Source organism: Pleuronectes platessa, chromosome 4 (assembly GCF_947347685.1).
Source record: "Pleuronectes platessa chromosome 4, fPlePla1.1, whole genome shotgun sequence".
NCBI lineage: Eukaryota > Metazoa > Chordata > Actinopteri > Pleuronectiformes > Pleuronectidae > Pleuronectes > Pleuronectes platessa.
Window position 1 is genome coordinate 7,062,253 of NC_070629.1, and position 27,709 is coordinate 7,089,961.

The window sequence follows — 27,709 nt, forward strand, 5'->3', positions numbered from 1 at the left end:
TAAATCCTACTGGTCTATGTCTTAAATAGCTCAGAGGCAGTGATGAGACAGTCTGTAAAGCTAAACCAAATGTGGAATGTAATGTCAGGGGGGAGGCAAGAAGGAGGGAAACTACAGAGTTTGCCCTAGGCCTAGAGGATGTGTTGGGGATAAGCCCTAAACAGACGCCATCATTAACAAACATCAGATCGGCACATTTCCACTATGCACTTAAAGTGTTAAATCTTAATCTGATCATATGTAAATTGACGTATACGATATATGCTGGGTTAATGCCACTTTCATTGAACTTCATGTCACTCTGTTAGTTCATTTAACTCACAGCAGAGTGTCCTGAACCTACACCAGATATGTAATCGTCAAATTGTCTGTACAATTGTTTTTAAACATAGAGCTTTACATTCAAAATGCAGAGCAGATACACCAAGCATAATCATCCCCATTAATTTTAATCAATTCGTTCATTGTTGTTGTTGTTTTTACAAACATGTGCACTAAAAAATATGTGGCTGATAATAAAGTGATACTTGAGAGGTAATTAGTTGATAGAACTCAGTATTGTGGGGGTCTCTTATATTGGATTGTTGTCTGTGGTGGTGTTTCACACACACACACACACACACACACACACACACACACACACTTGTGCAGTGAAAACAATACACTATGTCTAATAATAAAGTGAAACCTAAACGGAATTTAGAGGATAAAGTTCAGTTTCCTGCGGTTGTAGACCGTGAACTCGCTTTCATTTTATTGTTGCGATTCATTCTGAAAAAACAGCGTGGGTGCGGCTTAACGTCATGACGCAAACGTCGTTACGTAAACCGTTCGGCGCAAAAATTCAAACGCTGAACAGGAAGACAAAGTGCAGCCTGCTCTGCGCTCCCCTCGCTCATCACCGATTGTAAGGAGCCAAAGTAAAGTCCCGTCGGATATAAGACCCCCTGAGGTATGTTGAGTGGATAAAACAAGTGTGGCCGCGGAGCTTCTGTGTATAAGTTCGCAGAAAAGTACGGGGACAACACGTTCACGTTAGCTCATGCTAACTGAAGCTAGCGTTGTTATGCCTAGCAGCACGTAAAGGGGGCGACCCTCATTGAACTGCTGCAGAGGTTTTCTCATGGTGTTCAATTCAGGTTCAACTTGTTATTAGTCAGTGAACTTACTAACGTTAGCATGAACAGCACCTCTTTGTTTTGCACTTTTCGGAAAAACGTGGAGTCCTCTTGTTTATGTGACGTTCAGGCTAGGTCTCAGCTATTTCAAATCTGAAAACACGAATCAGGTTATAGTCACGAAGTCAGCACACGTAGAACACGCACAACACATTCAAAAAGAGGCGAGAGAAATGTTTGTTAGAACTTGGTAATGTTACTTACATTACCAAGTTCTAACCAACATTGACGCCTGTGAAGTTATAATAAATCATATTTCTAATAAAGAGTGCAGCCCTCGCATAAGGGAGCTGTTGGAATTAAATTAGACTCAAAGCTTGAACAGATCATCTTAAAACCAACTGTACTCTGAGGTATAAATACAGTATCACTCAACCACCAAAAATGATTGTTTCCATGTGAGGTTCTATTGCAAGTTCCACCCAAGTCGTTTTGTTTACATGTAACCAAATACTGCAAATCCACTTTTTCACATTTTTAATGAAATCCATTAAATGATATTTACGTACTGAAGACTCGAAATATTGCGTTTTTCTGTAAGCTCTATTTCTTTTCACAACTTAGAATGTATTGTCATCCAAGTGAAAGTATTTAAGATATAGAAAAATCTGTGTCATCTGCACATGTTGTGCAACATTCAAATTTTAATAAAAATGTATTGAAACTCACAAACCTCTTAGCATGTTCAGCTACCTTGTTTACCTTTATCTTTCTGAGCATTACTTTTTCCTGGAAGGTTAAAGTGGTTTCTCTGTCCTTAGCTAAGATGAGTGCAGCCTCCACACCCGTCTCCCGGGTACGCGCAGGATGGTCCAATTCCTCCATGAAGAACAAGGGCCTGTCCCCTGCAGCCTGCAGCACCCCGCTGCTGGCAGCCTTCCCCGGCAACGATGACGAGCAGGAACGTCGTCAACGCCGAAGGTCAAGGGTCATTGACCTTCAAAGTGCCTGTGACTCCTCCATCAATGACTCTGTGTCTCATAGGTAAGAAAGAGTAAGGTTTAGCAAATCTGCACAACTCTACTGATCATCTTATCATGTAATACTCAGTGTAGAGAAGTATAAATATTCGTCGCTTTCATTTCTAAAATCTGCAGCTGTAACAGTAAATTTCTGTCTGCCCTGTAATATGTACCTTAAGAGTTTGAAGATAATCTCATGTTTGTATGCAGCGCTGCAGGGACTCCTGCTGCCGTGCCCAAGTTGTCAAATGCACAGATCTCTGAGCATTACTCCACTTGCATAAAACTGTCCACTGAGAATGTGAGTATACCTTCACTGTGCAGGAATAGTGTTTGAACTACAGCATGCATTTTAACTGTATCCACTCTGAAAAGTGTAATGAATGTTTTTCTTTTGCTGTATATTTAATATGTATCATTAACTATGGTTGAAAAAGGATGAACATAAAAAAAAAAAAAAAAAAAATCTGAATCAAATGCATATATTTTTCCTTGTTGCAGAAAATTACCACCAAAAATGCCTTTGGTCTGCATCTGATCGATTACATGGCTGATATTCTCAAACAGAAGGATTCAGAGCTCACAAACTTCAAGGTATGAATTGTTATAAGCAACTCCAAGATCCTTAGATAATTCAGTTTGTCCAAAGGGCTTGAATTGTTTTGATTGATTTAATTAAATAGAATCACATATCATGTTGTATCTGCTGTAGCTATGAGCCCAGATAACAGTGTAGGTATGAAAAGTGTAGAAAAAAGACTTTGCCAGAAAAGTATGAAAGATGTATCTTACATTGCAGCAGTGATAACCATCTAAGTGATTTACTTTGAGGACACCTAGGTTTGATATTGTGCCTGTGGGTCTTCTTTAAAGTTGTATTATATTACCTGTTAACTGTCTCGCATCCACAAGTATAAAGTCGAGCATTCAAGCCTTTAGCTCAGTTTTAATGTATTGATACTGTCTCTCTAGCGTTGTAGTATGGCTGATCAGAAATCTATCCACTCACTCTCTGATAAAGACCACATTATCCTGCTGTGACTGCTATGCTAAACAGTAGTGTATTTGTTTGTGTGTGTGTCCCCTTACTAAAGGTTGCAGCTGGCACTTTGGATGCCAGTACAAAAATCTATGCTGTGAGGGTGGATGCTGTTCATGCTGATGCCTACAGGGTGCTGGGTGGCCTGGGAGCTGAAACCAAACCTGGAGAGGGTGAGAGCCTCATCACTGGACTTTCTTTCATTGCACTACTCTGCATGGAGCTAGTAGGGAAGTTCTCTGGCTTTTTGCTTCAGAATTGAAAACGCTATCTCTGCTTTTTGTCTGATAACAGACCATGCTCTGAATGAGGGGGACAGGGATGATGATGGAGCTGAAGTGACGGCGAAACAGCCAAAGAAAAAGAGGCCTCCAAAGAGGACCGTGGAGCAGAACCTGAGCAACATCAACAGCGCTGAGTCTGAGAGGAAGTGTGAGGTACGGTGTCATTTTACCAAACAATACACATTCAAATGAAACCCACCCTGATTCCAAAAGGGTGATAGTTCACCTGTTGGACAAAATGCAAGTAGGAGAGTTATATACCTATTATTTCCATTAACTGTCAATAGAAAAATATTAATTTAAAAGTTGCCCCACATATCTTATCTCTCCAGAGCAGCATGGTGTTAATTTAATACATGCTAACAGTCAAAATGTTTTAACTCCTGCATTTTAACTGGGGGAGCAAGTTAGAGCTAATCTGTAAATGAAAGAGGATGAGCATGATGAGAGAGCAAAGTGAATCTATCAGACAGATAAAACTTAAGTAATGTCAAGGTGTTTATGTTTTAATGCAGTAACCAATAACCATCAAAGCACATCATCAGTGTTGTAGAGAGTTCACTGGCCTTAATCCACATCTTTATTTCTATTTTGTTTAATCAACAATCAGACACATTTCATGCAACAGCAATTATAAGTAGTAACAGTGGAACAAAATCCATCATATTTATTTTTAATCCGTCATCTGTTTTATTTACCTAATCCTCACGAGTACTTGTTTTGAATTTTCTACCTCAGATTTGTGGCATTTTGCTTTTTAACCAGTTTTTGTCATTGGTGTATTATACTTTCTTTAGCTTTGTGGTCAATTTACTTAGTTATAAACCGTGGCAACTTCCTTGCAGTCACAACATTTTACTTTATAATTAGTAATCTTATATATCCAGAGTCTGACGTATGACTGATAATTTTATCTCCGATAATTAAGATTAATTATTTGACATGAGTCACAAAGCAATTAATTATTTCTGCAAATGTCCTTTTCTTTTTCCCCCCACAATGACTGCATCGCCTTCCCAGATCCATGCTGATTCTTATCCTCAAATAACTAAAAAAACAGTAACATAAATATAGACATAGAGCTCTACTCTATATTTTAGTGCATTGTGTATGTTTTTTTTTACCCCAGTTTGGTCAGCAACATGATCAAATGTCTGGTCCCTTCTTTTCTAGGTGGACCCCATGTTTCACAGGATGGCCTCATCCTTCGATGAGAGCAGCACAGCCGGCGTCTTCCTGTCAGTTCTCTTCAGTGAGAACAGTCGTTGCGAGTTGCTCTTTCCCTCCTACATGACCCTCCTACAGTCAAGACCTTCTTATTCTCCGCCACCTCCACAGGGAGTCTCTGCTTCTCCGTTCAAGGGTAAAAGCAATTACCAACCCCCAAAATCTCTGAACACTGTCCTATTAAGTGTTTTTCTGAACCTTAGTGTCACCTAATCATGTTTAATCTTTTAATCTGTTGCTCACTATAAATGTTGAAGCTCATGTTTCTCTGTATTTCTGCCAGCTGGACTGCAGCGTTCCCAGGATAAAAGCTCCATCTGCCCCTCACTGCAGGATTTCTCCTTCACTAGCTGGAACCCTGAGCAGGTCAGAGATACCATATCATCTCTCAGCATGTGCTGACCGTAGTTTCCTTGTGTCTGTTGTAGGAGTAATTAGAGTAATCAAATGTTTTAGTTTGATATATCCCCAGGAAACTAGAGCATAATTTGGTAAACATTTTGAGAAATAGTCATGATTTCCAACCTTCCACCCTGGTGTCCATTCATAAGTTCCCTGTTTGAACTCTGATACACCAAGCTAGCCTCAACAACCATTTGATACATCACATAATGTTCTCTCTTAACGTGCTTGTCAACATAATCCAAAGACTACACTGATGATGAACTCAAAGTCTCCTCTGGCACAAACTTGCGTTTGCAGAGAATGTCAGATCTCTGCAGAGGTGTAAAAAGTACTGAAATATTGTACTCAAGTAAAAGTAGCTTTACTTTGATGAAATTTTACTCAAGTACAAGTAAAAGTACCCAACTAAAAATCGACTCAAGTAAAAGTAAAAAGTAGTTCATTTAAAATGTACTTTAAGTAAAAGTTACTTAGTTACTTTCAACAACTTGATGGAGGCCGCTCCTATACAGTGCAAAAAAGGACAAGGGGTCATAAATCCAATCCAAAAACAGTTATTTTTAATTAAAGGAGAATCTTTACAGATATAAGTGCAATGACATTAAACATGTCAAACATTAAACATTTAACATGTCCACACAACATTTAAGAACTTTTGGGAGGACATGTGAAGACATGATCCACATGACAGCTAAAATAAAAAGTTAAAATGCCACTGTCGCACTGTATATTTAAACTTTTGGTTAAACTTTGGTCCACCTTTAGAGCACTAGTCTACAAACTTCTTGTTGAGTTTGAGCAGCAGCTGATTTTCAAGGTGAGTAGAGCTCATCCGGGCTCGCTTTGCAGTGAACAGCAATCCAGCACAGCTGAAGAGTAGCTCGCAGGCGGCAGGGGCAGGTAGGCCAGTGTTGAGTTTCAGGCAGTGTTGTTCATGAACGAGTTCAAAAGAACGCGTTCATTGAAGACGTTCATTTTTATGAGAACGTTGAACTGAACGCAACTTAATGATAAATAATGAATTTGAACGGTGAACGCGTTCATATTATCTGAAGTCTAGCTAAAACGTTACGGAATGTTTTCCGCTGTCTAAATCGAATGCTTGCACCATGTTGTTGCGATCTTTGTTTATTTGAAAAGAAATGCAGTCTGGGGGGGGGGGGGGGGGGCGCCAGGAGTGAAGCTTGCATAGAGCACCAAATGTGCTAGGACCGGCCCTGTTTAGCGCAGTGATTCTCAAACTGTGCGGTGGCATAACATGTGCGCGCGCGGCCGGGAGGGGAAAATGCGAGGCGGACCTAATATTATAGCCGAACTAATGTTTTGACGTCAGCATGTCTTTAACGGCGGAGCAGTAAACAAATCGCTCTTTCGCCGTAGACAAGGTCGGCCACCCGCGGCTCTGCAGCCGCTCAGCAGTGGCTCCCTGTGCAGTGTTGCGCATATTTTTCTCGAACAGTGAACTTTACGATCAGTTTTCATATGTTGAACGTGCACGTGAGGGAACGTCATCCACTCTATGCAGCATCTACCACTGCAGTGAGAATTGCCTTGCGCCTTGAACTGTTTGTTTTTTTTACTCAGTAACGGCTGTAATTTCCAATGTAGCGAAGTACAATACTTCAGTCAAAATCTACTTAAGTAAAAGTAAAATTACCCATTTCAAAAGCTACTCAAAAAATTACAAAGTACACAAAAAACTACTCAATTACAGTAACGTGAGTAAATGTAATTCGTTACTTTACACCTCTGGATCTCTGTGTGCCACTTGTCTGACTGTGCACTTCTTTCAGACCATGAATCAGCTTCTGGAGAAGATGAACCAAGGAGATCATGTGTTTGACGTGAATGCTGAGCCCGAGCCTGAACAAGAAGATGATGATGGCCCAGACTTTGATGCAGATTATGAGGAAGGATTTGGCGACAATGAGGAAGGATCCAAGGAGCACAAAGAGGGTTGTGAGGCCTCTGGTTCTGGCAAAGGAAGGTAAGATACTCTGCTGCAGGGTAGTAGCCCGACTGGATCAAAGCCAACACTGAGTGTCTCTTAACTGAAGTGGTGTGTGTGTGTGTTTGATTGCTTTTTGTGGTGGTTGTGTTACAGAGATGTAATTCCCATCGGAGAGGGAGACATCGCCACCATGTGTATGCACTTGTCCTCTCAGCCAAGGGAGTATTCATACTTCAGCCCCAAGACCATGGCCACGTGGGCTGGACCAGGCTACTGGCAGTTCAAACCAAAGCACAAATGTGAGTGAAATTCATGTATCAAGACATAACTAGAGATAATAGTGGTGTCATAGTAGAGCTGAGATGTCAGCATACTTATTGATATTTATGCATTAACTTGTAGGCATACTAGTATTGTAACTCCATGAGAATAAAAAAAAATGTTCCCCTTTATTTGTTGTAGTAAGTGATAAATAAGCCTCAGTGTACTGTAATTCTATTCTTTTTTTCCTTTTTGTTTTTATGGAGGAAACCAGGCTGTATTTTAGTCTTGGTCAGTTGTCAATCAATAAAATTGTATTTATTTATAGCCCATATTTACACATATCAATTTGCCTCCCAGGGCTGAACGAGACCCTTAACCCTCAACAAGAAAATCTAGAAAACACTTTTAAGTGGGGTAAAAACATAGAAACCTCAGAGAGCTGAATGGGAGGGATCCCTCTGCCAGGACATACAGAAGAGTAAATCAACAAAATAATAATATATTATGCACAACACTCATTAGAAAAGACTGTGTCTATCATAAACAGACAAATTAATAGTAACCATCGCTTTGTATGTGGTGCGGCAAATGTAGTATAACTGTACTCCGATGCTATGCTATGCTATACTAACAGCATAATGTAAAGACATAAGTCGTATTTTTTTGGCTCACATTTTCTCTTAACGCTGTGATGAGTTGAGATGATTCTACTGGTTGTCCTCTGTCCCTGCGGGCAGAGTAATAATTGTGTCTGTCTTTCCATGTACTCAATCTCCTAAAGTGGACCATCTGCCTGACAAGGAGACACGTAAAAGGAAGCCCAAGAAGACCTTTGAAATAGATTTCAATGAGGATGTCAACTTTGAAACCTTCTTCCGCACCACAAGGGTAAAAACCTTTTACATATTCAGCAAATGGTACTGGCATTATTTGGTGTTACCTGGTTGGTAGTATTAAAGGAAGTTCTGAGCTTGTGAGGATATATGCCTTTACAGTCATATTTATACAAATCACCAGTAGGTTATGATGGGTGACATTTCTCTTACTGCTGGGAGAATACATCACATTGTTCTGGACATTACCAGCTGGCTGAGCTGCAGTAACAGTTATAACATGCCTCGTCATTACAAAATTCCTCTTAACGATGATGCTGACTGTACTTCTTATACCATCATCATTGTCTAAATAATGGTGGTGATTGTGGACTGAAAATCAAAAGGTTTTATGTTCTATGGTTCTACAATCCAGAGCTTTATTTTGTCACCTCAGAGAATCGGAGGCGTTCGGTCTTAACATGTTTCATCAATCAAAATGTAGAGGAGTAAAGGCTATCCTGTAATTGCCATAGCAATGTGGCGTTCAGCGCTTTGGGAATTATTAGTGATGTAGAGGTGTAACAGTTATCGGCTTGGGGTCTTCTCGTAGTGGGTGCCTCAGCATGAATACTTAATTAAGATGAGCTGAATTTGTAATATTAACACTCCCTACAGTTGAGACATTAAGGCAACAACTATGTTTTTGTTTTGTACCTGATTAAATGATGGCTTGAGACACAGGAGCGGTGTGGTAGTTAAAGCTAATAAATGAAACCATGCTCTCTAGGCACATACTCCGTCTCCACAATACAGATTATATCGGGACTGTATTAGCTCTAGTATCCACTTCAGTGAAGCAAAAACAGAATCTGCAAGAAGTGATCACTGTATGTAGGTTTATGAGAGACTGACCAAGATCTTTAAAGTTTTAAGTTTATGAAATAGACTCTTTGTATCTGAACTGAATCTAACATTGTCTGTGTTCCCTTCACAGGCGGCCACCACCAACAGTAAGTCTGCCCTCAGTGCCAGCAACAAGAAGACAACTCTACCAGCAGACTTCCAGTTTCCCCCAGAGACTCTGTCCCAGCTCAGCCTCAAACCCTCCAGCTCGGTGAGACCTCACAACTCCTGCAAGCAGACGGGTCCAGTGAAAGCAGAGATGCGCAAACACAGAATTCAGTTTTTGTTTATAGATCAGACCAACAGGGAATTTAGTTATTTCGTCATCACTGAATGTAAATAAGATATCGCTTGCAGTAGCTTTGTAGTGCTCTAGAGTATAATATTTATAGGTACCAAATTTTCACTAAATAATTTTTTGTGGCGAAAATAATGCGCCAAGGTTGTAGCTCTCCTCACAACAACGCAGACACAGGTGTGTTCTTTACAATGGCCGTTTACTTTTTGGAGCACTTCTCTGGTAAATCCGTCCTCAGTCACCCTGTGAGAACTATACTGTAAATAAACAACGTACAAACAAAATAATAAATCAACCGGATATAACAAAGAAATTACAATACAAAAGGTTCATGGTGCTCATATTGAATAAAATACAATATGCAAGTAAAATAAAATACTGTGTGGTCCACTTATAATAAAAAAGAGGTCTTCGAAGGTCCTTTGGAAACACTAACATCTTCTTTGAGTTCTGTCAAACTTAAACGTAGGCTGCACGTGAACCTCATGAGCCATCTGCTCATCCCTCGCGCATCGCCTTATTAAGCTTTTTCTGCAATGGCGCCATACTACTCGCACTGAGAGAAGGCAGGATTTGCTCAACCAAATGGAAGAAATTATAATTATAATTGATCAACTACCGACAGTGTTGGAAGTGTGAACCGGATAGTTACTGCATCACGGTGTTAAGAAAAGTAAATGAATTAAGAAGTTTGTTTTTGGATTGATTCAAAAACAATATTTTCATCAGAATCAGAATTCTTTTTATTGCCATGTATATTTGCACATACAGGAAATTGCCTTGGTTGCTTGTTAACATAATATCACTAATTCATAAGGTATTTATGGCATTATCGTCAATAGTGGGATATCTTGACACCATAGTTTGGGTCGGGATAAGATTATACAGTCATTACTGTTCTCAAGCTCTGATATCCCACAGTACTCAGATGCAAGTTTGAGTAAGGCATCGTTATCACTTCAATTGATGCAAACATTCGAGATATATCCTCAAATATTCATAAAATTATAGAAACCATACGATATCCCATTAATATCAATGAATATATAGAGATCATTGTTGTCTTATTGAGAATGATATATTTGTTTCTGAATCCCCTAGTTGAGTCAAGAAGGCCAGAAGAGGTTGTCTGGAGAGCTTGGAGAAGGTATCGGAGACTATGACTACAACAACGCCAACGACACAGCCAACTTCTGTCCAGGTCTCCAGGTCTGAAACCACCTTCCTATGACCAAGATTACATTGTATGCAGACTTTGTGGAGTGATTGAGCATCACTACTTGTGTGTAAATAAACCATGTGTAGACTCAAGCAGGAAGCATCATGACTCATGATGTGTGTTACTACTGTGCAGCCAGGACATTGATGCAACAAGCCTCCGTAGCTTAAATATTATGTTATGACCATTCTTTTCCCGGATGATGTGCTCGGGGGCATCTGTATAACTCCCTGGGGGGTTTTGTCCTTTGCCGTAGTATATGGTACGGCCTACTAGAGGAACCGAGATTGGGTGAGAAGGATGGATCTTTTAAACATATGATACTTGACAGTCATCAAATCTGTGGTATGTCAGATCCTGTCCATGCTGCCATTGCATGAACACCAGATTGAACTACCAGATACTATACTGTTGAATCTGCTAAGTTTGAGAGCTTCTAATAATTTTATGTCACAAGAGAGAATTGTCGACATCGACAGGTGCTTGGACACAGCAGAAACTGATTAGTAGCCATGTCTTAAATGTTCATCCTTGTGTCTTTGTCCATCCTCCTCTTCAGGGTGGCGACAGTGATGATGATGTTGAAGGGTTTGCCGGTTCAGATGATACACAGCCTTCAAGTGACAGTTTGCCTCCACCATCTCAAGATCTGGAGAACATCTCCACGTATGGGGAGGAGGATTTAGTACCCGAACCACACAGGGTGAGTAACCCAAGATTTCATTGCAAGTTAAACTGTGTATGGGTTTTTGGCTTTTATAAGTAGAATCCCTCTGCTCTAAAGCGTCTATAATAATCTCTTCAAGACACGATATTGCACAATAGTGTCTGGAACTAAAGCTGTTTTATCATGTTCGATAAGTCAAATGATCTTCCTTAAAATGGAATTCAACTTCCTGACCTCAATTACCGGCTGTAACTCTGAAAGTCTGAAAGCTATGGGTACATAGGCTGAGTATAATTCAGGTCTGCTTTTTCCTGTAGGTCAACAAGATTGAGATCAACTATGCAAAGACTGCAAAGAAAATGGACATGAAGAGACTGAAGACCAGCATGTGGACTCTCCTCACTGAGAGCCCGGAAAAAACCACAGAGGTATTTTACACTGACAAAGGAGCCATGTATCAGCTTTTATTTTATGGACTGTAAATATGAGGAAAGTTACTTAAGTTTTTCAGGCTCTGTTTTTGCGTAAAACTTTAAATTATATAAAAACGGGATATAACATCAAAGTTCCATTTCTTCAGCTTTTAATTTCAAAATGGTATACGACAATATAGAAAGAACCATGTGGGAGATATTCCCCATTAAACAAATGTTAACTTGAAAAGGAAATTGGCAGATAAGCATGAGCATCAAAGATGTATTGTGGAAAATCCTTTGCAGTCAGTGCCTGCAGTCTTCGATCTATAAATAACCCAAGACACATAAGCTGCTTTCAGACATGCATTTGAGTTTGTATGTGAGAACAAAAATGTTCGAGTGAGAGCTCCAGACTTTTCCCCTCCCAGCCCCCTGGTCCAGATAATGAGTCGCAATAAGCTTGTGTGAGAAAACAACAGGAGATCCCCGCAGGATTCACAGAGAGCTAGTGGGTGTGTTGAGGATGTTTCAGAGCAACAGAGGGAAAGATGAGGGTAAAAAAACAAATCAAAAACAAATAAAGATGTCAAGAAAATGTGACCTCTGCAGCAGAAAGAATCATTACGTCCTACCTCTGCCTGCTGTGCCACCCCTCACATGAATGCTCAGGAGAATTCTGGGTTGCTGTGGAGGGGTCTTAGTGTAAAATCTCCAGCTGCCTTTTTCAGATGTGAAATAAAAACTGAAGAAAGTCTGGACCCAGTTTTGTGGTCATAGTGCTGCGTTCATGTCTGGAAACGGCTTTAGTATCTTTCCTGGGGACGATCTCCCAGAGCATTCTTGACTTGCTTTGCAGTCCACAAGTTCACCATGCAGAAATAAATGTTTCATCATCCACAAAACTTGGTGTTCTTGGTCTACTGTCGGGTTCGTCAAATTTTTTCCCTGCGTCCTGATTTAAAATGTACTCGACTCTTAATTTTGCCAGACCAATCACCTTTGTAACTGTTTGATGTTCTCAGATAGATTTTTGCTTTTATTTGCCTCTTTATTATCTTCTTTACCTCTTTCCCCATTATATTGACCGAAAATTCCTCCTCAGTCTAAATGACTCTAAATGATTCTCAAATCAGGCCAAGTGTGGGCTCATTACGACGTGTTAAGAGCACACTGTTTAATACAGTTCTTTCAATAATAATGAAAACCTTCTAAAATTACAGCTGAGACTTGGCACTTTCATGTATTATCTATTGTTTCATTTCAAATTGGATGTGCTGAAGCAGAGAGCCTGAAGGAAAAAATAAGTAACTGTCTGAATATTTTAAGTCTGGTCTGTGGATATTAAATTCATCAGTTTAATGTTTTAAACGCTGCTTGTCTGTTTCTTCCGTTCTCCTTGATGCTGTGTGTTCGTGTCCATGTGATTAGATGCGCCTTTATTTTCTCTGCAGGTGGTGGAGACAGGGGAGAAATCAGAGGTGTGTGGGGAGAAAGTCTTCAGTCAAACTACACAGACGTTGCTTCAAAGGTAACAGCAGACCACCTCACCATGGCACACCACTAATGAGCAGTAATAATGACTGAGCTGCACTCACCATAACAGCATTATGTGCAAATATGTGTTCTTGCTGTGTTTTACATTTGGGGAATGAACCAAACTGTGGATTTGGATAATTCTTAATCCCCAAAGTCGCTGTTATGAAAACAGCAACGAGTAGCAGATTGGAAATGACTCCTGGTTAATGAAATACAAATTAACCACGCATTGGGCAAGTGTCTTTCCTGGTTTCAGACCTAAGCACTTGCGGATGAATGTTCAAATTTCAAATAATAAATGAATGCCCCTGTATACCCCAACCATATGGTTTACTGTTCAAATACAGCCTCTACTTTTAATGGGCCAAGTTTCAGGCACAAATTCATACGTGTTCCTTTGAGTAACAATAGAAACAGAAAAACATTCAATAAAAACAGCTCGTTTGTTAATTTGACCCTATCAAAATACTGTATATGCACCAGAGATTGTAGGGGAGCAGCAAATGGCTTAATAGAGTGAAACCAGCTGACAACAGGCAGCATGCAAATATAATGCAATTATATGGTGAATATGATAATTTGCAGGTGACATCAACACATCACATTTTGTGCAGGATTTTGCTACTTTCCATTGAAAGTAGTTTGTGGTCTGAACGTAGATGTCTGCGTTATCATTTCCAAAATAGCCTGACAGATGTAAATCATTCAAACCCGGTGATGAAATATCTGGCAGCACAGCTAAAAATGACATCTTCCTTCGAGGCACCAGGTGAATGAACCAGTGTAAACTGTATTGTGTGTGTGTGTGTGTGTGTCTCTTGTCTGTCTCTGTCCAGATTGCCTAACACGATGGCCCAGAACCTGTCGGTCCCTCTGGCGTTTGTCGCTTTGCTTCATCTTGCCAATGAAAGGGTGAGTGTTATACAATTTCAATAGAAAACGTTACTTTGTATACAGTTCTATATATTGTGTATCTGTACAAATGAATTTCTTCTTTTAGAAGTTTAGGCAAAATTAAAAGCAATTGTCAAATATTGTGGAAAAATTCACTTAAAAACCTTCTTGCTTGGAGTTAGAGGAGAATAGTGAAAACATTCTTATATCTATCCATTAAACGTAAAGCTTTTCAGCTCCCAGTGAGTCTTGTCATATCAAACTGTTAAGGCAAGGGAAATGGGATTATGTGCTAATGTACTTTTGAGATCAAAACTGTGAGTGGTCATTTCCACTGTCTGGTTTCATTGCATACTGTGTTTAGAAGTGCTGGTATGCGGTTTTTGTTTTATGTTTGGAGAGCATATACAACAATCTGTTTCTAGTGTTGGTGCTGCTTTAAGCTGCTTTATGCAGCAATGCCTCCTGTTGATTGCTTCACATTCACACAAACACACACCCAAGAGTGATAATCATCTTCTTGTTAAGCTCTCATGAGGAAGTGAACAAGCATATTTTCTGAAAAGTCAAACTGTTGCTTGTTCTGTTGACATTGCAATAGAAGTTTGATATATGTTGTATTCATTATGAATCCCATTTGATATTTGAATGAATAGTGTGTCACTCTAATTTAATACTCTATAATATCTCCTGCTGGGTATCGCAGCATTTCTTTCATGTTATCACATAAACAATTAAAACCAAAGATGTAGAAATGAACAAGGATCAATCTGTGTGAACATATTACACGTGTTATTATAACAAGTATTTATTACAATTTGTTTTTCTGTTGTTGTTTTTAACAGAATTTGGAGTTGGTGAAGGTGGATGACATGTCAGATATCATCATCAGACAAGGCCGCTGAGAAGAAATAATGATGAGATATTTTATGGAGAATCACTGCTATTTATTTGTGCCATTCTCTACTTATTCATCTATTTTTACTCCGTGTAATATCTGATGTTTCCCTGTGATGCTATCCTGTTTAGGTATTATGTTTTTATTCATTTTTAAATGAAACACTGAACAAACTATTCAAAAATTGAGTCTTGAATATTGTTTCAAAGTACTTTCCTTTTATTTTCATACTATCAATGCTTTGTGTAGATAATTTAACTCGTCAACCTCTGCAATAAAAAAATATATTGTCAAAAGAAATAAAGACTTTTTCCTAAAATGCCCTGTTGAGGTTTATTGCAAACACTGGGACTTTTTTTTCTAAAATACATGTTTAAAGGTTCAGTGTGTAAGATTTAGGTGAAAAGGCTCTTTTGGCAGAAATTGAATATCAAATAATCCTAGTGATGTTTTCACAAGTGGGTTTCATTTAAATTGTACAAATTATTGTTTTCTTTACCCTAGAATGAGTCCTTTATATTTACATCGGTAGCTGGTCCTCTCAATGGTGGCTGCCATGTTTTTTGCAGTCATCCAAAGTGGACAAACGAATTGGGAGGGCGGTGAGGGTATTCAGCTGCAACTTCACCACTAGATATCACTAAATTCTACACACTGAACCTTAAAGGTCCATAACTTAAGAAAATAATTTACAAGGTTTGTGTTTTCAGACGACTTATGTAAAGGATCTCAAAAAGATAATCTTCCAAACCTACCTTTTAAAATATTCCCTTACACAGTTATTGATTTGATTACACACACTTACTCTCAGATTGAGAAACACATCTCCACACACATTTGAAAATGTGGGATGGGCCTGGATTATTTTTAACTGCTCATGATTCAGTAGCCGGCAGCAGTTGTCTGACACAACAGCAGTTAATCCGTATTTCAGCCTCTCAAGGGTTGAGGTAAAACCGGTTGGTCGGGGCTGGTGATGCTGGTTGGGTGGGACTCAACTTAACATCCTTACGTCAGGGAGCTGTGGGACAGGGAGGAGTCACTGCTGAGAAACACATTGGAGTTCCAGAAGTCCTGTGGTGACCTCCGGTTATATTTATTCTTTCACTGATTCATTGAGAAAAGCAGGCATGATTCGTGGTATTCCTACACACTGGCAACTGTTTCTCATGTGGATCAGGACACTGAAACATCTTTATCTCATCAGATTCAATGAAGCAGGACATTGCTGCTGATCTACAGATACTCAGTTATTGTGTGAAGGAATGAGCTGCAAAGCACAGATGGGGTCAATATTTCATAAAGTACAACAACACAACACAGTGAGAAATGATTAATGTTGAAATTACAGACTAATGTGTTTTATTTCCCTGTCATGAAAGGATAAATCTTTGGCCTAAAAGTGCATGATTAAACAAGTGGATGGAACCCACAGCTCCTTGCCAAATTGAAGAAGCAAAACATTTTTATAAAAATAAACAATTTGTCTAAAATGTACTATCAAATAACATTGAAACAAGAAATTAGTAATCAAAATGTAAGATCCAGAATTGTGTGGTGTTGAAGTGTATAACAACACGTACTGAGTTTAAGCAGTCTATGAATGGATGTATCATACCTGAATCTGCATTAGTATAGCATTCAAAGTGAGCAACATGTAAATTAGAGGGGAGCTCCTTTTTACTGTAGATGGTAGGCTCCATCTTAAACAAGTCAAAATTAAGTTGCATGTTATATTATCACAACTTCTGATTTATTTTTTGTTGAAATTATAACAATATCATACATATTTTTATGCAAAAGTCAGTGGGATTATAAAATAATTGGTTTTACAATTTCAGTTCAGCTTTAATTACTTTTATGTTATGCTTTGGTTATCATTCTTGTTTGTTTGCTTTTTGTAAGAAGCTATTAGCCTTATTAACAGTAAAATGTTTATTCATTGTGTTCGGGACAATGTTATATTTAATTCTTAAACTGATGTTAAACTAACTGAGACCTCCCTGTGAATCAGTATATTCTTAGTTTGGCTTTCTTGGCCTTTACACCTCCTGTTTTTGATCATAAACACAGACGGGGATACAAAACCAGGTTTAGTACTTAATATACACAACTAAACACACTTAGAAACACAGAAAACACTGTCAATATTTCCTTAATATGCAAGGCCAACACATGATGGAAACACCTTGGTGTGATGTCATCCCCATTATAAAAGGTAGACTCACATCAAGATGTTGTATTTTACAAGCATAACAGAAATTGAAAAGATGCCTTCATAATAAAAGCATACGTATACGAATACGTATGAAATACAGATAATACACCTTCACATCGCCACAAAAATCACATAACATAATATTATATTTCTTTGTTGAATGAAAATGTTTAATAACTCCAAATCTATGAGCAAAACTTCAGGTCAGATGTTTGAAAAGCTTGTTCTCACTGCAGCCTTCAATGTATTGGCATTGCGTCTTAAATATGTCTGAAAATACAATTAAGACTTTGCACCTAGAAGCTCTTTAATTTCCACTATGGGGCTTTTGAATGGTTGTTCCAATCTGTAAACACTGATGTGTTCTTTAAAAAGGCACAGAAAAATGTTTTATTATGAAAGGGTGCTCAGGAAGCTGAGGCTGTGTTACAATTGACGAGACACTTGAGGCGACAGGATCCAGTCTGAAGGAAAGGAAACAACCAGGAAGTCAAACACAATAGGAAACAACTTGACTCGGAGGACATTCAAACTTCCACGTCTCCAAAAGGCTTTTCAATCAAAGATTTCAATCATTAGCGTCAACTTTAAAGTGAGTGGCGCCACCGGTCAGAGGACTTCTTCTCCAACAATATGGACAAAGATGCGGTAGGTGATAATGGCTGAAGCTTGTTTGTGTTGTTCAGTAAGACTCCGCCGTCGCCATGTTCACCGACCAGCAACAGGTGGATATCCGTAGAAAATAAGTTTGATTTCACTTAAAGTTGTCCGAAAACCCGTGAAGTCCCCTTAATTCACTTTTCATGGTGAGGTCCCGGTGGCGCTGAACAAAATGGCCTGATTACCTCACACCGCTGAAAGCTACAGTCTGGGACTACACGAGCGGTGTTCGTCTCTGGAACTAATCCGGACACGTCCCATTAAAGTACTTTACTCATGTTGTAGCTCCGCCGATGATTATTCTTTTCTTCAAATGATAAAATATCGGGTTTCCCTACATTATCCTGCGCCTCTTAACTGTCGGCCGATCCCTCTGCTGACAGATGTAGCGACGTGAAGCTTACTGACAGAGACATTCTCCGGATTTATCACCAGGGGGCTATGGGGGAAAGTCCGGAGCTTGTCACTCTGGCGTTTGCGTTCTCACATACAACTCCTTTGGAAAGTATCAGGAGATTATCCGGAGTTCAGTGCACCCTAGTGTACTTTAACTTACGGCATCTCCTACACTGTAACATGTCTCTCTAATAAGCACTTTATATATGATCTAATATCTTTTATCCACCATTATATCCAACTCTATTTAAAAAGGAACATTCACTCATTATTTAGTCCCCATTATGCAGATGGAGGGGTGGGTGAAGTGTTTCAGTCCACAGAACCTTTTGGGACTTTCAGGGGTGAACAGCATTGCAGCCAAATCGAATATAATTAACTGATGGCCACTTCTTTAAACGTAAAAATCCAACAACGCCTCCATACTGCTCCTGTGATGTCATCTAAGTGTCTTGCGAGAACTCATGAGCTGCAGCAGCAACTAGGAGGAAGATATCAGGCTATAAACATGGAAATTAGACTGTTTTGAGTCAAATTTGAATATCGGGACTGCACCGCTATTCAACCCTGTAACTCTAAAAGTGATTTGTGGACTCGAACACTTCACCCCACTCTTCCAACAGCATAGTGGTGAGTGGATAATGAGTGAATTCTCATTTTGGGCATTAAAGGCTGAATGTGCAAGAAACAAATATACACAAAGACAGGCTGTTGTGAAACTTTTTCTATTCAATGCACAATATTGAAATTCATATCAATTCATATTTACAATGCATAATATGTAGCTTCTCAGTTCCACATCATGTTCTACAGAGGAGCACAATGTTTTTAAGTATAGGCTTTGATTTTAATATGGCCACAAATATGATTATTTCCTTGAATGAGATAAGTCCCTTGTACTCCATTAAATACCAGTACTACATAGTGTGAAGGCGTGCTTCTTCCGCTCCTGCAAATATTTCACAATAAAAAAAAAAATATTTAAACAAAGGAATGGACTCCATCAACAGAAAAGCTGGGGTGCTTTTATCTTGAAAAGGTATAAGGAAAGTATTGCAACCATTTAGTTGTGACATAAATTCATCAGATAAACATTAAAACGCAGCTAAGATCATTTTCTCTATTTATTCTGCTTTGAACAATGTTTATCTCTTTATGACACAAATGTATTTACAACACTTTCTGAACCCGTTTCAAAGTAAAAACTAAAAAAACACAAGTCTTCAGAATTGAAGTCTGTGATATCATTTAATAGTGGCCTATAAATGTAATCCATGTATTTCAGATATTCAGTTATTGATTTCTGACTTCATAGGTGATTCTTTCTTTTTCTAGAATAGTTCCTATAGTTCACTGTAACTTTTATTTTACTGAAAACTGTCAAGTTTGAAATTAGAAATCTTTATGACTACACTTCACCAAGCAGCGTCATTAAAACCTTTGAGGACGTACCAGGACTTTGATGAGTGAAGTAAAGGAATGTTTTTATTATTATTATTATTAGAATCCAGGAGAGTGAAAACCTATACTTTCTGTCCTTCCGTGTTCTCAGCACTGTTACTTGGTTCTCAATTTCCAGCTACCACAGATCGTCTCAGCCAGTTATCAGTAACAAAAGGTTGTCCTCTGAGGGTGCATGGGGGTCTAATGAGTATCTGTCAGAGGCTATTGACATGAAACTGTTGCTCCCTCCACTGAACAGTTTAGAAGCTGTGTCCTCTGTGGTATTGAAACATCGACTTTCCTCTCAGTCAGGGGTGTCCAAACTACGGTCTGCGGGCCAACTGCGGCCCGCCATCCATTTTTAATTGGCCCGCATCAATGTCTTAAAATATAATAATAATAATTTAGTAGCACTTGTTTTGCTTTATTCTTGAACAAAATTTTACTTTCTTGATTCTTGTTGTTCTGGGTTTTTTCCCTTGGGGTTGATGCACTTAAGGCCGGCGCATGCCTCCACGTTTTCAGAGACATGCAAGAAGGGGTACGCAAGCACACAAGAGCCCCTTGCGTGCCTCTTGTGTGCTTGCGTACAATTTCTTGCGTGCTTGCGCGCGTTGCCCAATTTTCCGGGCTTTTCCAAGTTTCATGCCTCATAATACCGGCAGAAACCACGGAAGATTTAGAAGAAAGAATATGGACCAAATAGAAGAGCGTTTGGCAGAAGAGGTCCGAAAGTATGACCACTTGTATAACCCGTCATTGACGGAATACAAGGGCACGCAGATGGCCTGCAATTCCTTGAAGGACATCTCGTCTAGTGTACGAAGCTATATTGAAAGATCAGGGACAAATTTATCCTCCAGAAAAAGTAATAAACAGTCGTCGACGACTGCCAAACACAAAGAAGGCGTCTATAAGGTCGTCTTCGACCAAAACATTTTTTACTCCACCTAGTGATCTGGCGGTGAATTGCTTTGCATGACGCGCAACCCTTGGAGAACCATAAATTAAAACGAGTCCATCGACACAACTGCGTAAAAAGTTGCAGCCGCAGTTGCAGAACCATGCGCCGGCCTTTATTGTAAGTCGCCTTGGATAAAAGCGTCAGCTTAATGAAATATAATGGACTATGGCCCACTGTATTGCACTTCTCAGCCCTGACTTGCAAGCTGTCCCTCAGAACGCCGCCATGCTTCCACCGCTCCCCCACCCAGAGCGACGCGGTTGAGTCGCACTGTCAACAGTCCGCTCCAGGGCAGGGGGGCGTGGCACTTTTTTCTGTATGTGACCCTCAGGACACCCCTGCTCTCAGTGAAGCTCCAGACAAACTCCAGCTATACTGACTCAAGCTAGGTGCTTTTGCAATAAGAAATTCAAACCATTTAATACCTGCCAGTAGATTATTCAAACCTCAATGTGTGCATTCACAGATTGATTTTGATGTTTGACCAAAGCCACTTCCCTGGCCTGGCAGAGGCATGTTTGGGGGAACTCCTCTTTGAGTCTTATAATAGTTTAATCGGTGCATGAACATCTTGTGCTTGGCATATTTTTGTCTCCCTCTCTATGTGAATATATGCATACTTTATGGCTGTCAGCCATTCAACAGGCCTCAGTTACAGGAGGAGAACAAAGAGAATACACCTGCTTCATACGTCATTATGTACAGCAAAGTATTTGGAAAGAATTCAGAAATGTTTGTAGCATTATGACACAGAGATTAAGAACAGGAACAGTTTTCAATTAAATGCAAAATTAGCAAAATACAAAGTGTACATGATCAAAAGCAGCTATATCCACAATGACACTGTAGACAGCTCCAACGGAAAATGAAAAAGTTGAGCTTCTGAAAAATGAAGAGAGTAACCAAGAGATCATTTAAAGGGGCCAGGGCTAAAAGAATGAAGGAAGAAACACGAGAAGGAATGAGGACAAAGGGGAGGGTGAGAGAGAGAAGGCAGCAGATGACATTGCAACCTGCTCCGTTTCCTAGAGACAGTTGTTTACAGTCAGCTGCCTTTCCATGGGACTTTGAGGTGACTGTATGTATGTTGACACACACACACACACACACACACACACACACACACACACACACACACACACACACACACACACACACACACACACACACACAACAGGCAGAACATTTCTGCCTTGCTTGAACACCTGGCTTTATAAGATCACAGCTTATCTTCCTGCTGAATGCAGACATGCTATAGGAGGTGCTCCCACAGATATATATATATATATATATATATATATATATAAAAACAATAGTGTGACAGCCTGTAGGCGGTGCTGTCATGTGCAGCTGCCCGAGGGACTGGAACCTCAAAGCCACCACCTGCTGCTGAAAATACAAGACTTCAGTGAGAGATTTCATCTCTAGATTGAATGAATTCATTCAATGGGATAAAAAGTAGGAGGCCTAATGGTAAAACTGGGATTTAGAAGATGATGCCACTTTGGCCATTCTGCCTTTTTCATGAATGTTCTCCCCATGGTGCAGGCACATGCACAGATACTTTCTTTTTCTAAATTTAAATCAAATAAAAAAAAAAAATTGTATTTGACATCTGCAAGATCACAAATGCTCCTGCCCCTTCCTCTTCAACATCGCGTGTCACAGTTGCCACAGTTTACACATGTGAATCGGGCACAATGAGGAGGAGCCAGGTTGGTAAAGCAAGGATTACATGACCCTGACTCTTGGTTCAGATGAAAAACACTCAACACTATATTCTGACAAAACTAGAATGTAACCGTTGCTCAAAATAATTGTCCAGCAACAAGACTGTTGATTCAACTTAATGATCATTTTGGAGGCTGACCTTTTTGGTGCTGACTAATACAGGTATGTTAATGACAGGTGTTTCTATTGTTCTGTCCACCCCTTCACTATATATCAATAAGGGCTAAATTCCAGACCAGTTTCAGTGCTGACAGAAACTAGAATAAATGTTCCAACGTGTTCTAATAATCCAAAACCTCCAATAGTTCCACTGAGAGACGACAACGTTTATTTTGTGGTGTTGTCTAAACTTAACAATATCGTTTTGTTTTTCCATTTATTCAGAATCACTTGATACAAACACAATTAAGAGTTGTATCAGCTGAATTCCACAGTGGCCTTTTACACATTGATTAAAACAACTAAAACACACATTTTATTCTCTTCTTTGTTCCTCAAATAATAATCTGAAATCACTTTTCTGTCCAATGCAAGGAACGGGGAGGCGTGGGGACTGAATTAGAGCCTCAGGACAAGGTGCAGACCTTGAAGGATCAGGTCGATGGGGTGAAAAACATCATGACGGAGAACGTGGACCGGATCCTGGCCCGAGGAGAGAGGCTGGACGACCTCATGGGAAAGTCCGAGGACCTGCAGGCAGGGGTCAGTGTCGCAGCAGCAGTTTATTCCTTCAATTTGTCTGTTGCATGTAGCTGTCTCAGGAAAAGCCTGTGAGCCCACGATTCACTCATCTTACATTGCCCTTTTTTGCCTTATCATTACGAAGTGAATCTTGATTTCACAATGTAATGGCAACATAACAACGACTTCATCTGCATTGAGATCGGTTCCTCATAAGCAATGTTTTCACTATGAAATTCTCTCTGCCACTAGCATGAAATGGCTCATTTTATGGCACAAAGGAAGTACTTCTGCCACAGCTCAACCAAAACAGGAGGAGGATAACAAATCTTTGTTTTTTTCCCCAGTAGCTGCTGGAAGCTTTCTCCAGGTAGCAGAAATAACTGTGCTACTGTGACAGGCAAAAAGCCAAAGAAGACAAGGACAGGAAGTGATAGAATATACTGTATCTCACTTGGTGGAGAGGCATTTTTACACTAAATCAGGGAGAAAGAAAAACCTGCCCACTATTTATACAACAGTATTAGTCATCCCATCATATATATATATATTTAATGTCCCTTCATTTCTATTATTAAAGCATTTTAAGGAATGAACTACAGAGAAACAATTGGGTCTGGACTTTATCCACAGTTTGTCTTTTATGCAGAAAGAGAATCGCCCGTCAGACATGTTTACAACAACACAGAAATCTCTGCAGCAATCAGTTGAGCAGTAGCTCTGCATGCAGGAGGCAGAACATGAAATATTATGTTTACAGCACATCGACAGAGGTCCTTGCCCTTATCTTTTCTACGTATATGGCACCGCCTTTTCATCCTGAGATATTTGCATTCTTCATGTTTTTCATTTTTGTGTCTGTTGCATGTAAAATACGTCATTAACACATTCACTCGCTTGCGCTGAATCCTGAGGAGGGTCTCCTGCTGTGTTCTCACATCAGCTCACTCGGTCATTATCATTATGAGTTTTTACCAGGGCTTGGCAGGAGACACTCTGGAGAAGGTCCAGAGCCTCTCGCTCGGCCATTTGCTTTCTCACAAACATCTCTCTCTGTATCAGGCTCAGCACTTCAAACAGACTTCTGTGAAAGTGGCTCGCTCCTACTGGTGGAAGAACGTCAAGATGGTCGTGGTCATCGTGGTGATCGTCCTCATCATCATCCTGATCATCATCCTGCTGGCCACTGGAGTCATCCCCATCAGTTCTCCAGCGCCTCCTGCGCCTCTTCCAGAAATTACCACCGTCAAGCCAGGAAAGTGATGTACAGATATCACTGCTGTCTGGTGAAACCTTTCATTCTTCTTAGTTCGTTTCTACTGGTAACTTTCATGATAATATTGGATTTCAAGGACTTCATTAGTTTAAGGCACTTTAATGACACACAATTTTTCCAACCCAATACCGGCCATTGAACTTGTGTGAAATTAAACAGAAATCTCTATAAGGTCTAAGGCGTTCACCTGACACCAGGAAAAAAACACGTGTCACTGTTCTTAAAGGACATTTCATAGTGTTACCATCCCTGTTTCACCACCAGCAGTTATTTCCACCTGGCAAAGAAGAGGTCACTGTAATATGTGTGGATGGAAATAATTCATCTTTCTAGTTATTCCGTTTGTCACCTAAATGCACTACAAAGGACAGTTTGTATAGTTGAAAAGAGGAAAGATGCTGTGTACAAAAACATTTTTGACCTTGGAGAAATCTGTAAAAAAAATTAGGTCATTACATATATTTAATGAAGGGCTTAATTGTGTGCTGGTTATGTATGCGAGTATGTCCTTTAAAATGCTTGCAGCTTTGTATTCAGGCATATAGAGAAATAGTTATTGAATGTAAAGCCTGCTTTGGTTCTTGAGCTACTTAACTGGTGTTGAGGTGTTTCTGTTCTGTTGCTAGATTGGGGTCAAAGTTACAAAACTGTTTTTATGCACAAAAACAACAGCTGTAGTAGGTTAAACATCACATAACAGCGTGCAGTAAGGTTCAAAATACCAGCAGTGACTACTATACAGAATCCGGTTTATCTCTCAAAATACGGACATCTGAGTTTGATTTGGGCCATGAAAGTGAAGAGAAGACCTACAGGTGAAAAGCAGCACTGCATTTTGGATTTACGTCTGAGTGGTCCTTTAGAAGGGATTTATACAATTATGCTGTGCAGAATCATCAGTCTTTTAAAACTGATCATTCTTTCCTTCGCTGTGTCTTAACTCTAGAAATACAGCAACTTGAACTCAGGCTTCAGTGGTTCATTTAAAAGAAAAAAAACTGAAACCATCTGTTGTGGTGTCTGAGGATAAGGCTCCTCGAGCCAGCCAGCTGATGGAGACAATTTGCAGCACTTCCATAGCGCCCCCTGTTGGGTTCAAACAGGCCCTTAAAATTAGAAAATTATATCCCAACACATTTTTTTTTTTTTTTTCAGAAAACAAGTCAGGCACATCCGTTTCTCACCTGCGACCCTGCTCTGGTGTTACAGAACCAGTTTAGTTTCAAAGAACTCCAAGCGCTGGCCATTATGAACTGTACATAGTCATAAATACTCTCTCCTCTATGTATATGAAAGTATCTGTTCCTTAGAGGCTATTTATTAAAAGCATGTTACTCCTGTTCAATCTTTTTTAATCAAAATGGAAGCTGTATGTGATTTTTGGATTAAAAATTAGTCCAGATTGATTAATTATAATAGTAGCACAGTTAAGTTTTTCTGCTGTTCAATCATTTTCTAGATGTAGTTATGAGAAGGAGGCTCTCTTGGAACAGATTTCTCAATGTGTGCCTTTTCTTTCTTTTTTAACAGCGCCTCCAAGGTGCAGTAATCTACATCTCATTACCTTTTTAACACGCTCCTACTTCTTCGATCAATGCTGTATGTTCACGTTTCTGTTCATACAGGCTCAAGCTTCAGAAGGTCTTTCACTGCCGATGTTTTTTTATTACAATGCCATTAACTGAGGGTCTTTAACTGGGGGCCCATGGCATTAAATGGATTTTATGGTCTGAAATAAAAGAAAATTATATTTTCTCTGGCTCTCCTGTGATGCTTTCCCCCTCAATTGCTGTTTGTTAAATTGCCACAAGATGGAGACAGATGGCCTGGTTGAGCTGAGACATGAGGCTTTAGTACCACTCACCCAATTGAGCAATAACTGAAATGAAGATAAAATCGGACTATGTTTAACAATAGAACAATTTGAGGTCACACATTGATCTTAGCCTGTTGCGGTGGATGGTGAAGAAGACTACTGTCGTTAAAGATTTGCCTAATTTTCAACATTGCTGAAGCAGATACAAATATTGAAAATGATTTATGGAAATTATCAATATAAGACCAGCAATCACCTTCAAAGTAATAAAAAAACAATGATAAAAATCAAACCAGCAGGGTGTAGACCGAGATATTCAAAATTTACGAATTTTTGGCCCATAGTAACAATGAAGCATCCAATATTTCCCAGAATGCAACCTAACACAGCTTCCAGTAGCGCACACTTTCCAGACGAAAGTTAGCTTCTCCCAAGCTTACACCATGGATCTGCATTAGTGAGGATTTTCACATGGTGAGATTTTCTGAAGAAATATTTGATCAGAGATCTCAAAGACCAGCAACTGCAGCCTGAGATCCCCTGTTTGATTTACCTAGAGTCACCAGGTTCATTCATTCAACATTAAGCTACTTTCCAGAGTCCTGCTGGCGTCACTCTCAGGCTGTACAGAGAGCCACGTTCATATGAATTAAACCCGGAGCAGCCAAGTAGGAAAAACATGTAAACATCAGCCTCTCTCTTGTAATTCAGAGTCAGAGATATCAGGAATTTGATAGTGACACTTCCCACACTGTGAAACTACACACAGCATATTATTGTTGTATTGATTGTTAATACACAATCTGTTGCTAATCATTAATTACATCATCACTTCTGTAAATATCACTCCAATAACATACATTATAACAACAAGACAGAGCTTAAATATAAGAATTGCCATCAGGAATCAATATGTCTCCTCTGTCTTTTTGTGGTTAAATGTTTTTCCCTTTTACAACATGTATGTTCTTTGCATGTTTATATGTTGTTGTTTTATTCAGTGTCCTGCAGTCCAGCAGGGGTCGCTCTGAACTAGGTGTTTCTGTTTCCCGGCCTCTGGCTCTGTTTGTTCGCGCTGAGACTCAAAGTGCGCAGAACGGAGGAACATGTGCAGCTGCTGCAGGTGTAGGAACACGAGACTTTCTTCTGCAGGTGTAGAAAGGAGAAGAAACGTCTCAGGTCTACAGGAGAGAAACCATTCAGTTGCTCTCCGATCGAACCATAAGACAAATGTAAACACATACATAAGGAGTCATACAGGAGTGAAATGATTTGTTTGCAACAAAAGCTGTTCATATTATTCATAGTTCACTGTTTTAAATAGTGAATCAATAATCCCTCCTTTAGATGTTTTTATCAGTTTAACAATTGGTAAAACTGAAAATAGAACTCATTGAATAACATGAAGGATTTGTGTTGATTTATTTTTCATAATGTCCTCCATGTCTTTTTATGGTTAATATGTTTTTTGTGCAAAGTATGTATGTGCATGGTATGAACTATTTTATATGATGAAACCTGTTTGTTTTAAATCACCTCTCTTTGATCTATCTGATTCATCTGTTTTT

The 27,709-nt window shown here is 39.5% G+C and overlaps 2 protein-coding genes across 2 annotated transcripts; both read left to right on the forward strand.

Annotated features, from left to right (window-relative positions):
• The first annotated feature begins 835 nt into the window (after positions 1-835).
• On the forward strand, positions 836-15,275 carry ncaph (non-SMC condensin I complex, subunit H). The gene is made up of 18 exons (XM_053420773.1): positions 836-952; positions 1,940-2,162; positions 2,351-2,441; positions 2,642-2,734; positions 3,235-3,352; positions 3,474-3,616; positions 4,637-4,826; positions 4,974-5,056; positions 6,889-7,082; positions 7,200-7,345; positions 8,092-8,198; positions 9,120-9,239; positions 10,428-10,535; positions 11,105-11,248; positions 11,530-11,640; positions 13,080-13,156; positions 14,001-14,076; positions 14,904-15,275. Exons 2-18 carry the CDS (start codon positions 1,945-1,947, stop codon positions 14,961-14,963), a joined length of 2,079 nt encoding a protein of 692 aa, XP_053276748.1. The 5' UTR covers positions 836-952; positions 1,940-1,944; the 3' UTR covers positions 14,964-15,275.
• Positions 15,276-17,590: 2,315 nt separating this feature from the next.
• On the forward strand, positions 17,591-26,080 carry vamp8 (vesicle-associated membrane protein 8 (endobrevin)). The gene is made up of 3 exons (XM_053419932.1): positions 17,591-17,822; positions 22,903-23,070; positions 24,112-26,080. Exons 1-3 carry the CDS (start codon positions 17,808-17,810, stop codon positions 24,310-24,312), a joined length of 384 nt encoding a protein of 127 aa, XP_053275907.1. The 5' UTR covers positions 17,591-17,807; the 3' UTR covers positions 24,313-26,080.
• Positions 26,081-27,709: the final 1,629 nt, after the last annotated feature.